This window comes from Hemiscyllium ocellatum, chromosome 9, assembly GCF_020745735.1.
Source record: "Hemiscyllium ocellatum isolate sHemOce1 chromosome 9, sHemOce1.pat.X.cur, whole genome shotgun sequence".
Classification (NCBI taxonomy): Eukaryota; Metazoa; Chordata; class Chondrichthyes; order Orectolobiformes; family Hemiscylliidae; genus Hemiscyllium; species Hemiscyllium ocellatum.
The window spans coordinates 66,890,766-66,915,482 of NC_083409.1; the positions used below are offsets into that span (position 1 = coordinate 66,890,766).

At 36.9% G+C, this 24,717-nt stretch overlaps 1 protein-coding gene across 7 annotated transcripts in view; it reads left to right on the plus strand.

Moving 5' to 3' along the window:
* Positions 1 to 2,247: 2,247 nt before the first annotated feature.
* Positions 2,248 to 24,717, plus strand: part of nfia (nuclear factor I/A) — a 506,523-nt gene continuing 484,053 nt past the window's right edge. For 3 of the 7 annotated variants that reach the window (XM_060830425.1, XM_060830429.1, XM_060830427.1), the window contains exons 1-2: positions 5,500 to 6,011; positions 11,697 to 12,228. In XM_060830425.1, coding sequence (XP_060686408.1) covers positions 5,985 to 6,011; positions 11,697 to 12,228 — 559 coding nt within the window. In that variant the 5' untranslated portion in view covers positions 5,500 to 5,984. Of the gene's footprint in view, positions 2,551 to 5,497; positions 6,012 to 11,696; positions 12,229 to 24,717 lie in introns of those variants that run through there. The other 4 variants (XM_060830428.1, XM_060830430.1, XM_060830426.1 and 1 more) reach the window with 3 other exon arrangements.

Below are 24,717 nucleotides of genomic sequence, written 5' to 3' on the forward strand. Positions count from 1 at the left end.
GAAGTTCTTCGGGCGTACTTGTGGGCTGCTGCTCTTGTTGCTCTGCAGTGTATCTGCAGTGAGAACCTTTTTTATTAAAAGACGCGAGGCAACAGATCAAATATATTCCTGAGTGCCGTAACTGTGGATTAATTTGTAACCGGCAAGAGGGGAAACCAAAAGTATGACTTCCATTTTTACACGTTTGGCAAACCAGTTTTGAAACGTAAATAAAAATCTATGGAAAAATCAATAACATTTACCCGTGACTATTTAAGAAATGCAGCGATGAAAGCAAGTGCCTCAAGTATTACACTGCATTAGTCTTTTTGTGTGCGCGCGGTACGTCCGTATGTTGTGCACAAAAACTGTATGTGCCTTCCTACATTTAATACATAAACTGAGTCTGATTACAGTTTGGAAGATGATTGGTGTAATTAGTTTGTACAGGATGTTATATACTATGTAGTGTGCAGCTGAATGCAATAAATTAAGCTTAATTCCTGTGCCTATTATTTTTGGACATGCTAATAATCCATGCAAACATATTCAACTTTTTGAAGTAAAACTGTATGTAAATTACAAAAAGCTGGCTCATCCAATGTTAAAATGCGTTAAAAGTTCACAAGCGTTCTTTACAGTTTACATTGTATATGTTGTCCTAATATCATTTGCGTCGTACCCAAAAATACGTTCAATCGCACGGGGGTTTTAGTTCCCATGCGCCCTATACCATAAGCGCACGCATTTTATTGGACAGACAACGTAGCATATGATCTGTTCATATATCCAGGCGGATAGTAACGTTAACAAGAAATGGCCGATCAAAAATAATTGATGTATTCCTGAGCAGGTTTGAAGTACGGTATATAATCCGCTTCTCAGATTTTTCTGTGGCAATTTGCTGACAATCCACGGCGGTGTCTAACAAAAGCAGAATTTCACATCTTCGAGCCTACACTGTCATGTCAGAACAGAAATGACAACTTGTAATACACGTTAGGACAACAGCTTGTTAATTCAGTTGTCCAGCTACATTATTAAAATCTATGTTTTTTTCTGGTTCATTTACGGAGACATGGACATAGCTGACTAGGCCAATATATATTGATGATATATGATATATAATATCCCACATATAATGAGATGTAAGGATTCAAAATAAATTATTTGATTAATCTAACATTTTAAAACATATCTTTTTAGTGATAATCTCAGTAGACATTTACAAATCAGTTGTATGCGTCAAAGCAAACGTGTCATCATTAATATGCGCACGACTAAGATAAGACCTGTGTTCTGATGAAGAGTCACCGGACTCAAAACGTTAAGTCTGCTTTCTCCCACAGATGCTGCCCGCTCTGCTGAGTTTCGCCAGCAATTTGTTTTTGTTTCAGATCTCCAGCATCCGCAGTTCTTTGTTTTATATTAACATAAGGCCTGTTTAGCAGCGAATATATGTTAGCTAGTTAATGTGAATATCATAATAAAAGACAAAGTTCTTTGAAAAGTACGATCTTTATTCAATAATTTATTGATCATGACAGTTAAATTGTTGTTTAATAATTAGGTTTCCAAGGCAACGATGTTCACAGATAAAACTGGCAAAGTAAAAAGAAGATTATTTCAACTTAAAAAAAAGTTCACTCTGAGCATCAATGTGTAAAAAAACCCTAAACTTTTCTTCCTTTTCATTAGCAACTGTTGCTATTTTGATTACAGCAGTCTGGAGATAATTTTCTACATAAAAACCACTTCACAAGAATACGATGATCAATATGCGCCACTTATATTTCTCGGCCTACATATCACACGGCATGTTTTTCAATGCAATGATAGCCATAATTTTTTTTAAAAATATGCATATGTATAATGCAATGATGTAGTATTTCTCTTTAAAACTAACTAAAATAGAAAAAAGACGAGGTCAACCGTATTAGGAGATGACTGGATTGAGAAATACACACATATTTTGCCCTTAACAAAGAAAACAATCGTCTTTTACATTTGCTTACCTAAGCTTGCTACCGAGAGAGTAAAAAAATCACAGCCGATTACAAATGCCTTCTGCATATACATTTGACATGAGAGAAGCTTCAGCCGGTGCAGCCTGTACGTATTAGTGCGGCGATAGAACCCGAACCCGGGAATGGAATCCCAGGCCAGACGCTCGCGCCACTCGCGTCTCCCGGGATTCTAGAAGCCGATTGGATGGACGTGCGGTCGCCTCTGTGCGTGGTTTCTATGCAAATACCGATGCGGAAATAAACAGTGAGCGCTGCAAATCGATGTAACTTCTCAGGGCGCTCCACAAAAAGTGCTCTTTCGCCATCAACACTGAGCCAGGGAGCTGGGAGTGATCTTGGAAGGCTTTCAAAGGGGCTTCTTCTTTGGAAACAAAAAAAGCCTCAGACATCTTTCGCCGACTTTTTTTGCAGCGGCTTTTGCATGGTTTCGCTTCCGGTTTGCAACGGTTCCCAGTTTATATATTAAAACCAAAAAAAGCGACAACAAATGAAGCTAAACGTCTGAACAATTTAAAGTTTCTCACGTACTCTTTACATGGCAATGGTACGTGATACATAATGAGCTTTTTAAAATAATGATTTTAAGAGATTATAAACTTGAATGCAAAATAAGATTTAGCAGGATATATTATATTTGAAATATATTTAATAATGTTGCAGGCTGGTTATTTGATAATAGGATGTTTTCTTTTAATTCACGCCTGTTCCAGTTTGTGTCCATGTGGAATATGTCAATTATTGCGCCAAGAATAAGCTGCTGCTGTGAGCTTGGAAAGCGCTGAGCTTGGCAAATTTCCCCCGTCGCTTGTCTCGTCCAAGAGGGGGGCAAAAAAATAACGTTGCGTACTCACTCTGTCGAGACGTGTGACTTGGTCTCAAAATCTTTTCTTCGAACGGTCAGCCGAACTGGAGACGTGAACTTAACCCAGTGTGATAGGCAACCCTTTCTACCAATCGAAACTTCGATTGGTACCCTCAACGCTGCACTGCGCCAATCAATATGTGGAAAGGCGAGGCTTCCGTCTTATGCTAGATGTAAGGCAGGTTGTTGCAAGGATATCTTGGGAACTGTAGTTCAGATATGTACAGTATAGCTGGATTAATGAGTATTTACGAAGAACGTGTAATGGGAGATTGTATATTAGTTGCATGACGTTTTGTGCGTGTTAAAATGTGTTAAGATATGTTTTCATTTGTGTGACAGAAACACTCTAAATGCCTTTTATATAAAGAGCTCATCCTTAAAAGTTGCGTTCAGTGTCTTGTAACTATAATTAAGCTAAACGAGGTGAGAGAACTTTTCATGGAATAAATAAATCGCACTATTCTTGAGACCACAAATTATGCTAAATACTAAGTTACGAAACCATTTAAAATTCAATCCAAAACCTAGAGGCTACTGAACAATGATAAAAGCTGACGTTTTAATTTAATTATATATAAGGTTTGCAATTTATCTACAGTACGCACACAATTAAACAATTTGACAGTATCCCTTCGAATAATCTCGCATGAATGTTGCTCATATATTAAGTTTGGCAGGCCAGGATAGAAAACACCAAGAAGTTACCGTGCGACCAAAGCAATACCGTACATGTCTCCCTCTGCATTCGAAGGAGGATGAGGGAATGGGACAGTAAAAATCCTTGAAATGTTTGGATGAGAACAGGTGCAATTTTTTTTAGATAAATTGATTTTATGAGATTCTAAATGAGTTATTACGCCCAAATCCGCGACCCATAGCCAGAGGGATTTCAGCAGCATATGAATTCAAGAATTACAGGAATGTAGTCGTCGGAATGATTCATCCGTATAGTGAGTGGTGTGGTATTCTATAGTCTAATAGAACGATTCATCTGTTTTGCGTCGACGTGTATATGTTTTATATGACTGACTACACAAGCCTGCATATGATAATATCTCCTTATAAAGGAAGGCGCTGTGCCTTCACTGAAAAGAAACACTTTGTTAATGCTGCTTACTCTGTTGCTGGTGAGCACATTTCATTTTACTGACCGTCCCTGTCTATACGTGATCTTAACATTAGAGAAATGCAGTTTGAGAAATATGCGGTGTAGTACCACTAGAATGAAATGACTTTTATTAGATACGGGAACCCCAAAGTACTTTGAAGATACATTACACGTGTTGACCTAACAAAAAAAACTTCTGAATGGGTACTTTTAGAATCCCGGGATAAATCTAGCCAATAGCCCGAGAGATACTGGACAAAATATAATGGTGATGTACAATTGCCTGATGTAAACTAATTCAGATGCCTTAAATGTACAACAAAAGTGTGCATGTGTTTAATTAGGAGTTATTGAACAGACACAGAGGAATCTGTGTTGTTATTCAGCTAAATTGTTGATGCAGTGAAAAGTCGAAGAGTTAGCAAGCCTGGTTTTGGTTGCAACATATTGAAAGATGTGGTCTTGTGCTGAGCTCCTAACCTCGTGTCGTACATTTTCATTCCTCCTGTATTTCAATTCTGGTTTCGCTTTGTACTTTCGGAACTGCGTTCCGTCTATTCGCTTTAACAGTCTCGACCATTTCATTAAGATGCTAAGGCCCTCCGTCTTCAACAGATCAAATACCTTGAGGCGAGTTATTGTACGCTAAGTGCATGGGAAGAGAAGGGGTATTTCAGAAATCGTGCACATTTCTCGCGAAATACTTGTGGATAATTACGTGAGAAAATCTTAAAACTTAGATTTAAGTGTGCTGTTCGTTCCACTTTGTGGTATGAGCTATTGCTGGTCAATTACTCGAATAGAGGTGCGCAGTGCACAGGAGCACAGACTACAAGACCCAGAGTGCGTTGCAGGAAGAGTACATGCGCGCTGGCAGGCAGGTCCTTCCCCATTCAGTGTGTTACATCTGGGTCACTAGCGCAGGCAGCAGAGAAAATGTCAAACAATGAGCGGCAGCAGCCGGGCGGAGGAGCCGTGGACGTGACATTCGTCTAGGTGACGCGATGTGGAAAAAAAACCCAATTCTCAGCCACATGATTCTTAGTTATGTATTACAATTTACTGTTGTTTAAAAAGGCGCCAAAGCTACAAATCGTCATCTTGCCTTATTTAAACAGACTTAACCGGGGTGAGGAAAGAATAGAAAAAAAATCCCAATTCACTTTCCCAACTAACTTTTGGTGCAGGGAAACCAATGTAATAAATGATTTGCTTTAAGGCAACAAAACACTCCATATTTATTTATCTCAAAGTTGCAGGCTGACTTTAAGTTTTTTTTAAAAAATTAACAAAATACATAAAATTCACAATTCCTTTTCTAGCTCGATAAGAGATCTAGGCACTTGGGGGTCTTTCTCACGTTCAAGTCCAAGTTGAGAGTAGGCATTCACGTTTATTTTTAGGCGCCGCTTGCTGCCAGAGTTTTGCTGCTGCATTTGCTCGGGGTGTTGACGCAGGGAGCTGGCTCGCTGCTGTAGGGAGGGTGAACAGAGGTGGGAGGGGGTGAAAAACCCAGGGTGTTGTGTTTTGTTAAAATTCAGGAAGGTTCGATGGAGCTGCAGGCCGAGAACTGCGGCCGGGGAAGGGTGTAGTCTCCCATCGGGCGGAGGAAGGCTGGAGAGCGGGCTTCGCTTCACTGACAGCCAGCCCACAAGTGTGAATTTTTCCTCTCTCTCTCTCCTCTTCCTTCTCACATACAACCAGAGAGAGGGAGAGATCGCAGCTGTAAGAAAGCAAGCTGAGAACGGGCGGATATATATATAAAAAAATAACAAATGCTAAAAGGTGGTGTGAGAGAGGGCGGGGAAGGTGTGTGAGTGAGTGAGACAGAGCGAGAAGAGCACTGCCTGGACTGTCAGAATGAGCCACGGAGAGTTGGGATGTAGACTATATACTAACTAAAGGCGGGGTTAAAGTTCAGGATGGAGAAGAGAGCTGGCTTCAGTTCGAGACTGAAATGTGAAAGCCGGCTTTTCCTCTCACCACCACCAGCACCGCCACAATAATGTACTCTCCGCTCTGTCTCACCCAGGTAGGATACAATTCTGCAACATTTGTATCCCTTTAGAGTCCGTCCTGCTTCTTTTTGATATATTAAACTTTTTTTTCTCTATTTATTTAAATGCCTCCTGTCTCTCAGATCAGTGACTGGGTTCCGCGATCTGCCCCCACTGAGGCACATGGCTAATGGCGGATACGTATTAATATTTATTATTTTTCTGACTGCATTTTTTTTTGGAAACAGAAACAAATCTGGGGTAATGCCACACATTTTTTGCAAGAGCGGCTCTCCAAAGAGGTGCCGCGCGTACCTCGGGACATTTCGCAGGCAGGAAAGTGCTGCGATCGCTGCTTTTCTTGGGGGAGGCATAGTGGGGGTGGGTGGGTGGGGGTGGTGAATGTGTGTGTGTGTGTGTGTGGGGTGGGGGTGGGGGTGAAGCAGGCGGTGGGGAATCACGCTTTTGTTGTGCCTCTAAGGTACACAGTTTACTCACAACAAGCGGTTCGCGCAAGTTTCGTGTTCATATCTTTCATAACAAAATCGCGCTGCTGCCTTCCTCAGCGTACAGCACCTCCTTCCCAATCATCTTCGGCAAGTTAGGCGCTCGCTTTGCTGTTGTTTCCAACTCCCCTCCGCACACCCCTAAACTGATTTTTCACAACATTTTGGAAGACAGTGTGTTTGATTTTCTCTCTCTCGGGGCACTGTGATGCTGTCAGGTGTGAACTGTCCACGCGTCTAAGTGACTTTTTTTTTGTCCCTGGGAGGGCGAGTAGCTTGAACTTTAGGCAACAGTTCTCCGCCAGAGCGCCCGATCCGATGGGGTTGTGGTTTGGGACGGCATCGGCTTCCTTTCCCAGCTCCTCAATATTTTGATTTGTCTGCAACCCCCTCCTCCCCCACCCCACTCCACAGCAATGTCATTGCTCTCGCTAAGTTATCACCGTTCTGTTAGCGCCCGTAAAGCTTTCTACTTCGCTGTGCGGTTTTGTTATTGCCTCATCGCTACTTCAAGCATTAGTGAAGAAGTCAGGGTTTTCCCCGTGGAAACGCTGTCTGCCCGAGTGCTGTGCTTCTTCTGTTTCCACTCAAGTTTCCAGAGCGGAATTTTGCTTCGAAATCCGCCTTCTTTCACATTCTATAGCGTGCGGGATAACTAACCCATGTTGTTCAATCTATTCAGTTCAAAAGTCATCCCTTACAGTGAAGTCAGAAATCGCTGGGTTTTAGATAGCATGTTGAAATTATTTCGGTAAAAACCTTATTTCCCACAGTATCACTGTAGAATTTTAATGAACATTTAATTGTTAGTCTTACGTTTTAAAAAAAAACATTTTGCACGTGATTTAAACTTTTAAAAGCATTATGAACAATGACCAATCTTTGCAACGTTATTGTGAATCGACTTAAAGCATTTCTTTGTTTGAGTAAGGGGGCACCATGAACATCTTTATATAACCTTTTTTAACCTATTAAAGTATCTATACAAAAGATTCGTATCATGCCTTAGAGATATTTTTAACAGCAACATAAAGTATTTGCATCCATCTTGAATTAACTGTTGGTCTTTATATTCCTGAAGTTTGCCTTCCTTGTTCACCCAAAGGACAGAAACCACATTAAACCATTGTACTTCAGTATGAAGTAGAAAATTGGAAATTAGTCAATATTTCTAAAATGAAATACAAATTTAAGATAAATTCTACTGAATCTTAAGTAACCAATACATACAAAGCATTTGCAGCCATTTATTGCATAAGAATCTCTAATTTCTCATCTTATGTAGAATCATTACATTTCGGTGAAGGTTTTGGTTTTATGTCCTTTTATCTAATCGGGTAGTTAACTGCAAGTTTTATGGAGATCCTCAGTTTCAACCCTTTTCCCAAACTTACTGCATTATTTTAATGACACACATTCACAAATCTGCTTTATAATGATCTTTTTTGGTTAAAAAAAAGTCAAGTACTGCATCTGAAGGAAAACAAAATTGTGTTTCAATCTTTTAAATTAAGAAGTGATTAGTGTAAATGTTATTACATTGCACTGAAATGAACAGATTGATTGATTGGTATTGAAATATCCTGTCAAAATACTTATTGGGAAAAAACAGAGATTAAAATACGTAAATCTGAATCAGACTTACATATTTAACATTAAAAACTTGCTTAAATGAATTCTGTTTGCCGTTTCCCTCGCAGAACCAGTTAATTTTTAAAAACCATGCAAAATGATAAGAACTGCCTAGAATTACTTAAGAACACACTGGATTGTTTTAATACATGAACAAAAAAAGTGAGAAAATAACAAACACTGTACAGTGTTGAATGGGCAATTTGATTTTCAGCACTAGAGACAGTTGTTTGTAAACAATAAAGTAGTTCAATTATCAGTGTCATGGTGGAAGTATGCATAGTTTTGACCACCTCAAAGAAAATTGGTGCTTATTCTGTTTGCTTCTTCATTTTATATGGTATACATTAATTGATGAGGCAGTGCCAAAGGAAGGACATGCATGCTGCACTGGAGTGCAGTGCTGAGGTTTAAATGAAAATAGACCCACAACAAAACCACAACTTCACTGATTGTCACTTAAGGAACTAAGTGGTTTGGCCTCCAAATGTTTAGAATATTTAGAAATTGGCTCAAATTTGGGGCCTACAATCTAATAATGCAAAGCCGAAATAGACTTTAATACTAAGAAAATACAGTTTATTTCTTGATTGTGTAATTAAGCAAAAGATCAGCTTGCTATAGTCTGCACCTCATAGGCCCCTGTAATTGAAACTATTTTCAGTTTGCAAAACTTAATTTAACTGCTACAGGTGCTTAATATCCAAATCGTTTTGTGCCCATTACAATTGTAGAAATTGGAATCACTGCAGCAATGTATATTAATAATGGCAGCTAAAATTCTGAGCCAATGCACTTTTCCGATTAAGTTGAACTTTTTTTGTTTTTTATGATCCGATTGTTTTATTTACAGCAGAAGTTAAGTTTCTTAATTCCATATTGAGATTGAGATGGAAAGCTGTCAGCGATGGGGAAGATTTAGGATTGACATTGGGCAAAAATAATTTAAAGCTTCTTTTCGGCATTAGCTCTGAGGTGGAGCAGGAAAACTGTACATTGGCTGATTTCCAACATAAAGTCGACGCAAGAATCTATGAAACTGGTCGACTTCTGACTGGATTAAAACATAAATGTACATTTCCAAAAATGCCAAATAAATTACAAAGCTCCTTGCTCTGAATGCTAAATTCTTATCATCATCTACACTGTTAATTTTCGGAGGTTAATCAGTCACTATATTTTTTTTAAGTTGTTGTTAAGGTTTTCTTTTTATTTAGTTAGTGTTTTACTTTACTCCTCACACTGCAAGTGGGCTTATAGGTCCGAATTCTGTTGCAGTAACAACTTAAGAGATCAGATCTGAACTTGTGGCATCTGGAGGCCACAGCAAAGGACACCAATGTGGTGACATAGTATCACCACACTGGCATCCCTTGTTCCATGCATTCATGCAGCCAAGGTCAAACACTGACTCGAGGTTTTAATCCATAGCTCAACTATATCCATATTCACTCCATAAACACACACTGTCAGGAATGAGTCTTTATCTTGGGATGAATTCTAGAGTTTGCAATTCATGCCATATTTAGAATAGTCATTTTAGTGTGGAATTGAATTAATCTGAATTCACGATATCAGTAGAGATTTGTGTCTTTATGCTACTTTATTATACTTTGACCGAGTTAAATCATATGGTCGTGGTTAACTTAAGGAATTATTCAATGAAAGGTTTAGAGTGAAGCAAAAAATAAATGGCTACTTAACTCTTTTATTTAAATTTTGAAAACAAGTTGTTAAAATTATTTTAAATTTTACACAGGAAAAAAATGGATTATCCAGTCCTTTGTCTTCCCAACCTTTGAGATGCTATAGAAACAAGCATATATATGTTTAGGCTAGACAGTTAATAAATTTGAGCTTCATTATTTGTTTTGGCAGTTTGAAAATCTCCTTTACAGGACAGATTGTTACCTACGTGTAGATGATTGTAGTAAAGGAATTCAGTTAAGCTTGAAGAATTACAGGCCAGATGTCGTGTGGCTGGAGAAAGGTTGGTAAATGAAAATTCACTTTAATCTAAAAATCCTCTAAATGTTCCCACCAATGCAACATTTTTTCATTAATTTATTTCATTAAAGAAAATCCCTTCCAGCCTGTACAGCTATGGCATCGTTCATACAATGGAAATGCACAACCTTATTCAGTAGAGATAATGCAAAATATACACCTTCCAAAAAAAATTCTGCTGAACAATCAAACATTGTGTGTTTTTCATTGTAAAAGTTTTGCTATCTTGTTTTACATAAAAGAAAAACAATTTATGCAATATTTAGTTTAAACAAGAGGAAAAAGACAGATGGTAGTTGTGCTGAAAATGTTTTCCCGTTTCTTTTGTAGCTTTTTACGTATAATTACGCCATTTTAAATTTAGTTGTTTATTAACATCCTTGGTTTTGACTAGTTAATTGTACAAGTAAAACAACATGTTATGTGATATTTTAAACACTTTAAGTATTTAACCATATGCAAAAAACTTGGGCTACCTGCTTTGTTTTTATTTGTATGGAATTACTGGATAGTTGCATATCAGTTTGCCAGAGTCACTGTAATATTATTGATTAAAAAATTGATTTCAATGGTTTATCGTGATCACAGTTGCTTGCCTATATTTACAGTATTTACTTATGTATATATTGGTATTGGTACTTGAGTGGGGGGTGGGGTGATAGTGGTGAGTGGGATGTTGTAGTGATGGAATGGGGATGGGTGGGTGGGTGGGATGTGTTTTATCATGTTACTGAATAAGGATTACAAACAAACCACTTATTAATAAAGTATTTTGTACTTCCTATTTGGCATCACCAAGCTGGAACTCCAAATAATGTCTGAGTATTTTTATTTTTCACAAGGGCACAGCTCAATATGACATTTCTTGAGAAAATAGCATGAATTCACAATGAAGAATATGCAGATTTTTTTTCTCTGACTGTACAGACTTGCTGTGTTTGAAACCATCTTGTGAAGGGGTGTGGGAGGAGGGGGGGGGGGGGTGTTTATCCTCTCTTGCTTTGCACAAAGCCCCCTCGTACGAGCTGTTGATTGGCATTCTAGTGTGTGGAATTTGCCAAATAGGCGGGCTCATGCTGGCTACACCACATGCAAAGGGTTGGGGACGGAGAGTGAAGAGATCTGCTTTTTTTTAAAGCTGGCGAAGGTTAATGAAAGCACCCATGCTTTAGTCGAGGGAACCTTCTCTTTACTGTTTTGGGAAAGCTCTTCATAAACAAACCGAGCACACGCAGGGAGTGTCTTGAATATTGGCAAGTGTTTTGGACGTTACCTACATGGGTGCTTTCAGTTACGCTGTCGGCATCTTTCTGACTGTTCGACACAAAGAATACTCACTGTACATGGCATAAATTTTTCTAAGTCAAGCTTCAAACAAAATACTGCGCTGGTTGGACTATACAATGGTATTGAATTAAATCTATTATTTCAATGAAATGTGTCTTGATTTTTAATTTTTATTTTGTATTTGCCCAATAGGAAAATAATTCTGATAAAGGTTGAATGCAATACTACTTCTTTTGTTAAAACTTCATTTTTGCTTATTCTTTCTCCCTTGGTTTTTTTCCCCGACAGGATGAATTCCATCCCTTCATTGAAGCACTTCTGCCCCATGTCCGAGCCTTTGCATACACATGGTTCAACTTGCAAGCCCGAAAACGAAAATACTTCAAGAAGCATGAGAAGCGCATGTCAAAGGAGGAAGAGAGAGCGGTGAAGGATGAACTCCTGAGTGAAAAACAAGAAGTGAAGCAGAAATGGGCATCCAGGCTTCTGGCAAAGCTGCGCAAAGACATCCGACCTGAGTATCGAGAGGATTTTGTGCTCTCAGTCACTGGGAAGAAACCTTCTTGCTGTGTGCTTTCAAACCCAGACCAGAAAGGCAAGATGCGGCGAATTGACTGTCTGCGTCAAGCAGACAAGGTCTGGAGGCTGGACCTGGTTATGGTGATTTTATTCAAAGGTGTTCCGCTCGAAAGTACTGATGGTGAACGACTCGTAAAGTCCTCGCAGTGCTCTAACCCTGGGCTGTGCGTACAGCCACATCATATAGGAGTTTCTGTTAAGGAACTCGATTTATATTTGGCGTACTTTGCGCAGGCAGCGGGTAAGTGCATTTTTCAGAAGTGTTCTTAGAATTTTATTTATAAAGATAAACTTGATCTTCATTCTTGTGAAACAGTTGTGTTGCATGTGTCCGCACCTAAAACCTAACCTCATGTAATGGTTGTTTTGTGTGTATACCTTTTCTGTAAATGTAACTTCCTACTGCATGCTCCTATAGATAATCTAGACCCTGTCTTGTTGTAAAGTGCAATCTAAAGTTGATAAAAAATGATTTTAAACAGGAATTTTGCTTTTTGTTTTATGTAATAATCGCAATTGGTCATTGCAGGCCAGATCTGAAAGCAGCTTTTAAACTTTCACTTGTGTTTCTTGTGCCCTTCATCATATAATTTTCCTTTAGGATCAAATCAGCATTCTCTCTTTCTTTCCCCCTCCACACCTCACAGCCTGCGATGGAAGATGAAAATCCCAACAGGAAGTATATTTTGTTTGTGTTAAAAAATATCCCTGCATTTTTGGTGGGATTGTGTTAACATACACAACAAAGGATGTACAAGTGAAAAAGCCCAATCATTGGGCTTTAAATGTTGGGGTCAGCTATTGCCCCAGAGTGTTGGTTCAAAAGTTGTGCCAACTTGGGTGTAGCAATGGCAACCTGCAAAAAAGGAACTAAGAGTTTTATTGCTGTAAATTGTCTGCAGCCCAAGTGAAGTGTCAAACTCTGGATTCTACACATCACTTACAGAGGCAAAGTAATCCAGAATGTGGCATTCTCCACTAGCTTTTGTCGTAGAGATCTTGTGTTCCTTTTCAAATATGTTTGTACTTGCAGGTACCTTGTGTGAATGCAGGTTCTGGTAATTGAACAAAATAAAGGCAGGAAACAATTCAGCTATTCATTTAAGGTCTTAGTGTCCTTGTCACTTTTAACATGGACCAATGTTGTAAATGCCTTCCATTTATTTCTGTTACAACCCTATCAGTGCAAATCACTGATCTTCATAATATCAAGTATTTTGGAAAAGCACTGAGTGAGCTTTAATCTTCACACTATTTTAAAATATTAATTTCCAGTTTGATAACTTTCTATTTTCAGAAACATTTTGCATTTAAGAATTCACTTTTTGATTGTTACAGCCACCAATGGAACTTTTGTTTATTTTAAGCCAGCAACAATTTGAAAGGTTAGAAACTCAAGTCAGTTTTGTGGCCATTGATTTTGGAAATAACAGAGATAACCGCTAAAGGTTGACGTGCCAAAACAGTCAAAATATTTTGGAAAATAAGTTCTATGACATTCTCCGTATTGCATTATAGTTGTTATTAAAACTATGTAATGGACGAATAGACCAGGATTAAACACAAAGAACAAAAATGTTCACTAAAATAAGTGGAACGAAATGTATGCAGTAAATTTTAAATAATTTGTATTTTAAAATTGGGTGCTTACTGAAAGTTGTGTGCAAAAAATATATTGGATCTTGTTTGGCCTGCTTGGAAGGTTCAGGAGTTTTCAATGGACTGAGCAGCTGCCAGTGTTGGCAGAAAGCATGAACTCTAAAAAGTGCTTTGTCCAACATGCCAAAGCCAACATGGGAATACGTGGCCACTTTTTTTTCGCTGACGCTCTGCTCTTTCCTGTAGTCTGATCGTAAGCGCCATGTTTTAGGGAGTAGCGATTGTATCGCTGATAGATTTTAAAAATTAAATTCAACAATTTTCTCTTAAAATTAAAACGGGGTGCATTCAGTTCTGAAATTAGGTGTAGATAATTTAATTTTTCAACAAGTGCTAGATGCATCGACTGGCTAAATAATCTCTCTCAATCTTTTGTCTAAATAAATTTAAATAATAATTCAGCAGTGCTTCAGCATTTTGAAAATGACCCAAAGCTGTGTAAAAACCAAGGTAGCTAATGATGGATGATGAGCAACAATTAGAGTGTGAAAATATTTTACTCAGCATATTACTAATAGATCTACTATAGTTGTTAAAACTGATTTAGCAATTTCTGGAAAGTAACCAGGTATTTCTGGTATATTGAAGATATGTATATTTTAAAAAGATATGTGAAACTCATCTTTTAATTTGTTTTGATTTTTGTTAACTGTTTGCTCATACTGTAACACTTTTTAACTAAAGAATTTGTTTGGACGTGGAATCAGGGATTGTTTGCTTTTCAGTTGATTTAACTTAGAATAATCCAGACAACCATAGCATGGTAAACACTAGTGACTAGTTTCATGTCACCTGTCCGGAGGTTCTATTTGTTTGGTATGTTAGAGGTTTCGTTATAACCAGCAGGACAATTTCAAAATCCTATTCAAGAGCCCATTCCCTTTGTGGAAGAAGTGTGGAAATAAAGTAATGACTGCAGTGCATATAATCGGGAATAAACATTCTACATTTTTTATGTAGTTTAGATTATTTTAGAATTGTTGAGGTGTTTGGTGAAGTTGTGTGGGTTATAATTGAAAATTAGCAGTAATGTTATAAATCAGTCTGTAGATGAAACTGGCCATTGTGATATTGCTGAGCAGTTGATAGCTGAGAACATTATAATCATTAAATTCATTTTACCATGACTAAAAGAATTCTGATTTTAAAAGAACGACTGATAAAATATAACATAGTGTTTGCTAAGTTCTTAATCGTGAATAATTTTTGAGAATACCTTTCTAGTAAAATGATAGAATTCAAATGTAGATTAAACAGTCCTACGTGATCCAGTTAGCTTTTTATTTTGTTTGCTGTTTAACAGACAAGTTCTTTTTACCCATTGATTCGCTCTGTCAGTCCAATGCCTCACACAGCCATCAAGTGACAACCAAGAATGATACTGCATTGGCGAGGGCAAACTTTCTTTTGAAGAAGTGTGAGGCACAATCTAATTTATAGCCTGTATGATTAGCAACTGACCCCAGTCAGAATGGCATCAGTTCAGGCACGTGTAAGGGTCATGACTTAAGTTGTTTAGGTCATGACCTCAGCCACCAGGCATTTGACCTCTTAGATAAATGGTGATCTTTGCTTATTAGTGAGCACTCATGCGAGTGCTGTCTTCAGCTTGTCAGTATTGTTGTGACCCACTGCCTATGCAAACAGTTTGTGGAAAGGGAAACTGGGTTGAAATAGAGCTCAAGAGTTAAGGGAATCCTTCCTTCATAGTCAAATTTAAATAGAACATGTGTTTAGATGCAATATCGTCTGGTTTTCATTGAGAAGCTCCCTTTAAAGATTTCTTTTCACCTCTTTTTACCAACAAGCAGAATAAAACCAACCTAAGGTGAAGGTGCGTTTTCACCTCTGTTGCCTGTAAAAATGATTAAAACAATGCGATCATCAAATATGGACTGCATATTTTGATTCTAACTCCTTTTACTGGGGTGTTTAGTTTGGAATCTGATAATGTTGCTCTGTATCCCTTATACCCCGATCAAATTCTTCACCGTGACGACCACAGTAAGATCTGTTAAGTGGAACAAAAGATGAACAAAGAGTTGCATAAATCAACTAGTTTAATTAAATAACTTTTTTTTAACTGAACCTGTTAATGGTTCTGTTGTACTTGTTTTAACAGGACGCAGATGTGTTTCTCATTTCTTTAGTTACTTCTGAAAAATAAATGTCAGCCCAAAGTTTCTGATTGGTATTAACTTATGGTAAATATAATTCACTGCCACCTGTGTTAAAACGAGCTAAGCAGAAAAGTTTGACTCTTATGTTCAGATGGAACGTAGACATAATTTCTAGATAGACCTGATTCGGCTTTCTGCATTCACAAATACCATTCTTATGGTACACAGACGTCATGCCAATGAAGTATTGCACGTCTAAAGATATCGCTGTCAGGGTTACAGAATATGGGACTATCAAAATCAAGATGACAATGAGATCTCTGCTCAACTATTTGCACAATTCATATATGAACACACACACACACACACACACACACACACACACACACATATATATATATATATATATATATATATACTTTTATATCTTGTTTAACATCTGTGCTGAACATGTTCATTGTTAGTACACACTACACATCTAAGGAAAAGGAGTACCAGTAGTTTAGGTTTAACTTATTTAGGTACAATATGTGGAATAGACTGCCTGTGCAAACAGGTAATATGTAAAATAAAATTAGGAGAGAATTGGATAACCATTTGGGAGAACTGACTAAGTGACGCTTATTTGTATTTGGAATAAGGGAGATATACAACAGAGTTTTTTATTTCTAGTCCTGTACTTTCAAGTATTCTTTGGAGTGTGATTGTAAATAGTTTCACAGTTAAAACTGTAATAATTCTATTGCATCATTTATAAGAAAGCGTTGCTCTAATTTTATCTCAGTTTATCTTTTTATTTGATTTGATATATAATTAATATTCCAGTCTTTCAATAATTCAATATTTTAAAATTGCATTGAAATATTTCTTGGGATAAACACTGCAAACTTAAACATGTCAGACTTTAAAATTATTATGTACAATTGATATGACTTCAGAAAATTGCAATGATGGAGAACATTTTGATTTTTTTAAAAACTCACAAATAGAAATTGCTAGACTCCCTAAAGATCCTTAGTCTGTAAGCCATCACTAGCCACAGGTTTTATCTAGTGGTAACAAAGCCTTAAATATCACAAGGGTAATTTCCACCACTTCTGCAAGACAGCAGTTTTACATTTCCTTTTCTTTCCGTGCCATGATGAATAACAATAATTTTCAGCTATTTAGGGTGAGTGTGGTAGAAACCACAATCTTTGTTGTGGTCAGTGCAGTACACAGCAGGGCTAAATGTTTCACTTGGTTGAAGTCTTGGCTTCACTGCTGGGAGACCCCAGTGATTTGGAATGGTGCATGTTTTCAAATCGGCACTAATCCACTTCTGCTGCCTGTTAGTGACTAGATGTCATAGTTTGGTTTTGTAAGTTAATACTGTTAATGTCAGGTTTTCAATAAAAGCATTCTTTAAACTTCAACAATTGCATATTTTTAACAGTTGTAATTATGCAAACTTCTTTTTCAAAAGTTCAGCATTCTTTTCGAATTTGACTGAATTAGTTATTGAAATGTTAGTCCTTCAGGAAAGGATGAGATGTGTGAAAAGTGACATGTTTAATTGATTAGGTTTGTTTTATAGTTTGTAAAGTTCCATCAGTGTAGTCAAACAAAAAGGTACGGTCGTCTTGCTTAACAGACTAATTTATTTTCCTTTCCTCTTTATTGAGTCTGTATGCTTGTGTGTGTGTTTGTTTGTCTGTGTTAGGGGCTGGTGGGCGCATAGGTGTTAATTGAACAAATGGTGCAGATGCTTCTTTCAATATAAGTTCCTTGGCATTGAACTCTGTCCTGAAAGGTAGGTTGTGCCAAACTGTCCTATATCCAACATGTTGAAATTTCATTCACCTGACACACCTGCTGCTGCTTTAGGCTGACCCACTTTCTGATGATTATCTCTGGCGAGTCTGTACACCCACACATAGCAGTTAATTTGGAAATTCTCTTGCTGGATTAAAAAAAACTGTTAGAATGAACAAAAGAGAGCAAGAAAGAGAAAGTGAGAAACTGCATTGCGACTTTTTTTGTGACCATATCACTTTAGTTTTTCCAATATCTATTATTATTCAAACTAATAAAGGTCTAAATACCTGAGCCCATCCTTTCTTTAAAAGAAACTAAACAAAGATTCTTTAGCAAAACCTCCTTTTAATGTTTTTTCAAGTACGTTTTATGGGCCAGTAAAATACAGTTTTGCAATGATCTGCTTTGATTGGCTTTTACTAGAAGTCTTGAGAACTCTGTAAAGTGTGTCTACACGATGGCTCACTAATATTAAATGTATTCCTTGTAAGATTGCAAATTGGATACTGTTTCTTTTTATAGAGTTAAAATGTCCATTCTCTGTCTTTTCATGGACTGCAAGCACTTTTTCAACAAAATATCCCTGATTCTTCTTAAATTAAAGCCAGATCAAAATCTTGTTTTGAGATTGAGCCCCTTCCCCAGAGATGAGATATTTAAAGAGATGGTTTCCCCATTACTGCCTTTCTTAAAAAAAATCATAATTAATGCTCAACATTGTTTTTTGATTATATAGTTTTTAAATATAGTTTTCAAAAAAATGCCTCCTACTACAAGTTGGTACATTGTTATGAAGGTTTTGACTGTCACAACTGCCAATTGGCAATCAATTATATCCATTCGAATAGTTAAAACAAGTCACAACAGTAAATAACTATTTTCTGGTTAAAGATCATTGATGCCATATTAAATGCTGCAAGTTTACATTTTTGTCTTATGAAGGCAGTAGTTAAAATAAATATTAATGTAGTGGGAACCACATTCTTGTTTCCTTTAAAATTGGTAAGTCGCAGTGAAATTTACTTGCATTGGCAATCCTGCCTTTTCACTTTTCAATGGCGAATACGCTGCCAATGTTGTTTTAAAACTCCCTCAATCTTTTCCTGGCAAACAAAAGTTTGAGGGTAGCCTTGCTGTAAATGCTGGCGAGAACAATATGGTTTAAAGCTATTGGATTTGCTAAATGTCGACACACCTAGAAGGAAAAAAAATACAGCAATAATCAGTATTTAAAATCACTCCATGAAACAAGTACACTGTAATTAAATAGCAGAACTACATGAAAGAAAGGACAGTTTGTACATCTGCTGTCCAAGCAGACGTAATTTTTACTAACGCGCTGTGTCAAATAAAGTTGTTCAAGGATTCATGTATCAAGTTTTCAGTTTCCCTATGTCACTAAAGCTTTTAAAGCACCATATAGCATAGTGATTAAACTGGAACTTATTTTCACTTTGCTCCAATGTTCGCTCTCCTTTTTGTTTGTTTATCTATTTTTTTTCCGTCAATCCAATTATATCCTGATTGCCGCCATCATCATCTCGTGTTGCTTTCTCCAGTTGTTTGTATGAAGCATTTAGGGCTCCGAACATTTCCACGGTCACTATAAATGTTCCTTCACATTTAGCTGAGGGGAAATGAATTCTGCTTGTCTCCACCCCACATCGCTAGTTCCGTAAGCCCCACTTTTATTGCACGGGGAGACCCATTTCTGTTAGTTGCTCCATCTTGTGGACTAACAAACAACAAGCAATAAAATTTACGCTAATGAGGATTACGGGAAGTTTTAAAATGTATATCTACCCTCTTAACATCATAAATGGATCCTTGTTCATCCCTAACCATTTCTTTTTCTCTAACAAATGAGCTGTTTCCAAGACTGGCCAATACAGAAATTAAGGAGTTTTTCCTTAACGGTTTCAAACTTTTAGGCCACATGAGTGGTTTTTAAAATAGTTAATTAACAATCCACTCCATTCACTTGTCCAAAGAAGCCATATTGAATGCTTTGAAATGTCAGAGGTTGGTAAGTGTTAAGCAATGGACATTGGAAACGTTTAAGTAGGAAAAATGAGCAAGTCTCCAGATTGATGGGTGTAACAGATAGGGTAATGGTGATGTTGAAGGGGTGCATTGTTGAAAGGTACAACTAAAGTTTACTGTGTCTATTCATTGAATCTGGAATGCTCTTGTAGGGGTCTGCTGGTGTACTGAGGCCAAGCTGTTGGCATTTCAATCTGAACCTCCAGAAACTGGAGATGGAAATCACTCTCTCGCTGATATCTGATAAGGTTCACTTAAAAATAAGTCAACTTGGCCCCAGTGGGAATGATGTAGAAAAGTACCCTTGGTGCTTGAACAAGTGCAATATTTCTTGAACAAGAATTTTTACTAACTACATTGCCCTTTTCAAAAAGGAATGAAGTTTAGCTTTTGTCTTAGCTTAGCGCCAGCTCTCCCAATTCTCATTATGAGGTACACAGGTTTATGACCAAATTTATGCAAATGATGAAAAGAATTACTCCGGTGACAAACCGCAAGAGCTTTATTGAACAGCTGTGTGATTGTGCTTGTTTTTTTCAATGTCCCTCAACACCAGGAGTGCTTCCAGTCTTCAGCTGCTAAATGCTACTGTTGCTGATTATTCCTGCATAGCAAAAAACCTATGGAGTGTAGTCATTGCAAGTGCTCTTTGTAGTCATAAAGATGTGGGTAGGATGAAAGTAATACTTTTTTGTTAGCCATTGTCTTCTGTGGTTAAATCTAAGCTTTTGAAGTATGCAGGCCTGCTGCCGTGGCTTTCGGTGTTTCATAGTGGTTAGCTTCAGAGCAGGCTATTAAAATAACTTTGACATTTCACAATTGGCTGTGTGGAATTGAAGTATATCTTGATTGCTTTTTGGTTCTGAATGCAGTCTGGACCAAAGTTGCAAACATTTGATCTGAGAGCTAATATTTAGTGGTTTTTCAGCCACATGGAAGTTTGGTAGCATTTTAGACTGTTTCCTTCTCTAAGGATGATGATACAAATCGGACATGTGAAGTACCATACATTGCAAATTACATAGAGAAATCCTGCCCTTGCTGATGACCATCATGCCCACTTGGCACTATTCCAGTACATTCGGAGCAAATATTTGAAGTTACAACAAAAAGGAATCACTACGGTATTGAAATAGAATGTAAACCCTGGTGGTAGTGAAAACTGGAATACAAAATGGGCAAAAACGAAGTTGTAGAATAATTCTGAGGGCACCGCATGCAGAGTGATGGCTAGAATTTGGTACCTTCTATAACATCAACATTTCTTTCTGATGTTTTTGCCAAAAATGTTAATGCCCAAACAAAATAGCAGAAGCACTATCTAGACAATGGGTTGAAAGAAAAGAAATTTGAGCTGATTCAGTGTTATGAAAGGAAATGTTTTATAACTATATTTTCTAGAGCCTTCAAACAGAACCTTTTTAAATTGGTGACTTAAATTCTTTATGACACTGCTTTTCATTTTATTGCTTTGTCCAAGTCAGTCTCTTGCCTCCTACCTCTTGATACGTTCTCCTCTTATGAATTGTTGTAAAAGATGTAATTTTGAACAAGCTGTAATTAGTACTACAACATGCATCTTTGGAAATGGATGTCTGTGAACTTTCTGGTTATTGTGTAGACAGATTGGCATCACTGATTACTCACAATTTAACAGCATCTTTTCGGTTCAGAAAATTTTGCTGTTTCTTTTGATCATTAATAAAACATTATTTTGTCAATATTTTTCAGTTTCTTCCATCTGTATTGCATTCTAACCAGTTGGTCCATGGAGTGAATGTTTTGGTTGATTTAGAGTAGTTGAAACACAGCTATTAAAATCCATAAGCTGATTGTACCACAAGAATGGCCAATATCACAGTTCACAACAATGATGGTTCTTGTTTTTCAGAATGAATGCTTCAAAAATGTTTCCAGAAGAGAGATAAAATGTTAAGAAAATTGTCTTTACTCCTGTGGGAATGTATACTTTTGAAAGATATTTTGTTGTTTGTTACCTAAAGAAAGCAAATGAGGATTGGTATGGTTTACTGAAAGGCTCACTTATTTATTTATTTATTTTAGCAACGTAGAATTACTGATGTCTGATCTAGATTAGATTCTCACTGATTGTTCATGAGCCATACACCCCCTTTTTCAGCCTTGAAGAATTTCACCAAATTTAATTCACTTGCTCCACAGAAGACAATGGAAACCTTTGCATGCTTGACTAGTTCTTCTATCACACAATCAAAATTTTTTTGTATGTAATAGCATTCCTTAGGAGTCTGTTCCCCATAATACCTTCCCAAATAATGCAAGGATTTATTATCTCTCTCCTTGCTATCATCTTCTGGTGCACCATATAGGGACATCTTGGCCAGAAATCAGCGCTGGACTAAATCTTTTTAAAAAATAACAGTTTAGTTAGTGGGTCAATGGAAGCAGTGTGGGAACCAGTGCCAGTTTGTATTTTAGGAGTTAATTTGTACTTAACTAATGAAAGAAATTTGTTGTAACAATTAGTTCAAAAATCCAGTCAAATTGGTGAAAATACTGTTTCTATTTAGTGAATAATAAATTCATTGAGTCTATGCAAGAAACTTTGCTTAAAGCATTTCTAAATATTCGCATTTTTGTACAAGAGTATCTTTAAAGAAAGAAAAAAGAAATTTGTTCTGTCATCAAAAATGTAACCTGAAGTGCATTATCACATTAACCCTAAAATTGTGTTTTAGAAAGAACTATTTAAGGTGCTTAAGTATTCAAGGCTGTGATTAATTTGCCTTTTTAAGTCATAATTCTTATGGTCTTATAATTGAAGGAACATTAGAATTTGACATCCATCCCCACAGGTATTGGGATATAAACAGAAGCAGGCACAGATAGCTCAGGTCACTTTGAATTTCTGAAACTAACAAACATTCTATGTCATCAGTTCCTTCAGCTAATGGGTTAACGACTGGATTATTTGCTGTTAGTCTGAATATTTTTATTATCAATGATATAAAAGCAAAATACTGCAGATATTAGAAATCTGAAATAAGAATAAAGAACTGGAGAAACTTAGCAGATCTGGTAGCACCTGTGGAGAGAGGAACAAAGTTAGCTTTTGACTCAAATCAACACCTGCACCCCCCCCCAAAGATATGCCCAGACCATGAACATAAAAGCCTCCATTTTCCAATGGCATGCAGTTCTAAAGCATTATTCTGGATTTAAAACACTAACTCTGTTCTCTCTCCACAAATGCTGCTTAATCTGCTGAGTTTATCCCACACTTTGTTTTTATTTCATATTTATAAATCTGCAGCATTTTGCTGGTTTACTGTTTTGTCTTTAATCTCTAGGAAAATTTAATTTCATTAATGTTGCAAAACTTATCATTTTGCAATTTTTAACTTACCTGAAGCCTTTCGTTCCCCTCACCCGTAGCATGTGAGTTGTAATTCCCAAACAATGTACTGCTCAGTTCTACATTAACATTTCATTCATTAATAAGTAGGGAGCAAAGATCATAGACATCAAAAATTTTCAAACAAAGATTAACAAATGAGCCAGGCATGGATTTAGTCATTATTTCCTGTTGATATTCTAAGAAAAAAAAAGGGGATTTCTATGAGAACTAAGATACTTCTTGTTTAATTCATTCATGAGATGTGGGTACCAATGGTTAGGCCAGCATTTATTGTCATCTCCAATTGCCCAGAGGGCAGTTAAGAACCAACCACATTACTGTGGGTCTGGAGTCACATGTAGGTCAGTCCAGGTAAGGACAGCAGATTTCCTGCCCTAAAGGATGCTGGGTTTTTTCACAATTATCACCGTAGGTTCCGTAATCATCATGAAACTCTTAATTCCAGACTTTTTTTGAATTCTAATTCTACCATCTACCATGGAACGATTCAAATCTGCATCCCAGGATTTTACCTGAGTCTCTGGATTAATTGTCAGCTGCTAACACTAATGGCTATTACCTCCTCCACTGAGCCAAAACGATATTACATCTTTAAGATAAACCCACCATTTTCAAAACATATCAATGCCCTTCTAAATTAAAGTGTTCACCAACGACACTAGCCTTAGGAGAACATTAGGTAAGGAGTTGTGGAATGTATAACTGTACATAACAGATTAGCTGGAAAGAAAAGACCCAAGTGTGTATGAGTCAACATTGTAAAAGCAGCAATGTGGTTTGACCACCTAGTCATTACTAAGAATTGAGTTTGCCAGGATGACCACTTACATTTTTCCGGCTAACTTTCATTTTTATTAATGCCTCAGTAACCCTGGGTTGCTGCAACAATTTTGAAAACAAATGGTCAGAGCCCACATTTTGCAATCTTTGAAGTCTGTGTACCATGTTAATTTGTACCTGACATTAAATGAATAGTTATTTACACTGATTGTTACTTGTTTTATTATTTCATGGTTCTTTCCATCCAAATATACAGAGGACAGAATTCCTGAGAATGACTGACTACCCCGTTTATAAGAAAAGTAAGAATCCGCTGACTAAAAACATAAAAGCTGATCTTTAAAAAAATTAGATTGATTACACACAGGAAGGGAAAATATTGGCTGTTGTAGTGGCCTATCAATCACAATGTACTACTTGAAAGAAATGTGATTGTGTTCAGAAAAACTGCTGTCAAACCTGTTGCTTAAGGACTTGACAATTTTGAAGAAAAAACCTTGAAGTGACGAAGTGTCTGTTTTGGCTAAGCAGTTGTGTGCAATCACTAATTAAATCCTATACTTTTAATTTTTCTGCATTGTAACTTGTTAAAATTTGGCGAATTGCACAAATATTTAGAACAAATTAACCTTTCAGAAACACATGAGTTTTCTGTGCATTTGTAAGCTAGTTAATGCATGATTCAGTTGACTGACACATTATCACCATAATGTTGATTAGAAAAAGATATTTTAATTAAATAAATTGACATTGCGTATGACAACTGGGAAATTCACATAAATGAATACTTAGCTTATACTCAAGTATCAGAAAATTTAGTTGAACTGAAATAGCACTTTACCGTGATTTAGATTAAAATATATTACAATGTCACTCAACTACTGTTCAGCATAAGACGTTGATTGTTTCTCTGTAAAATTACAGCCTTGAACAC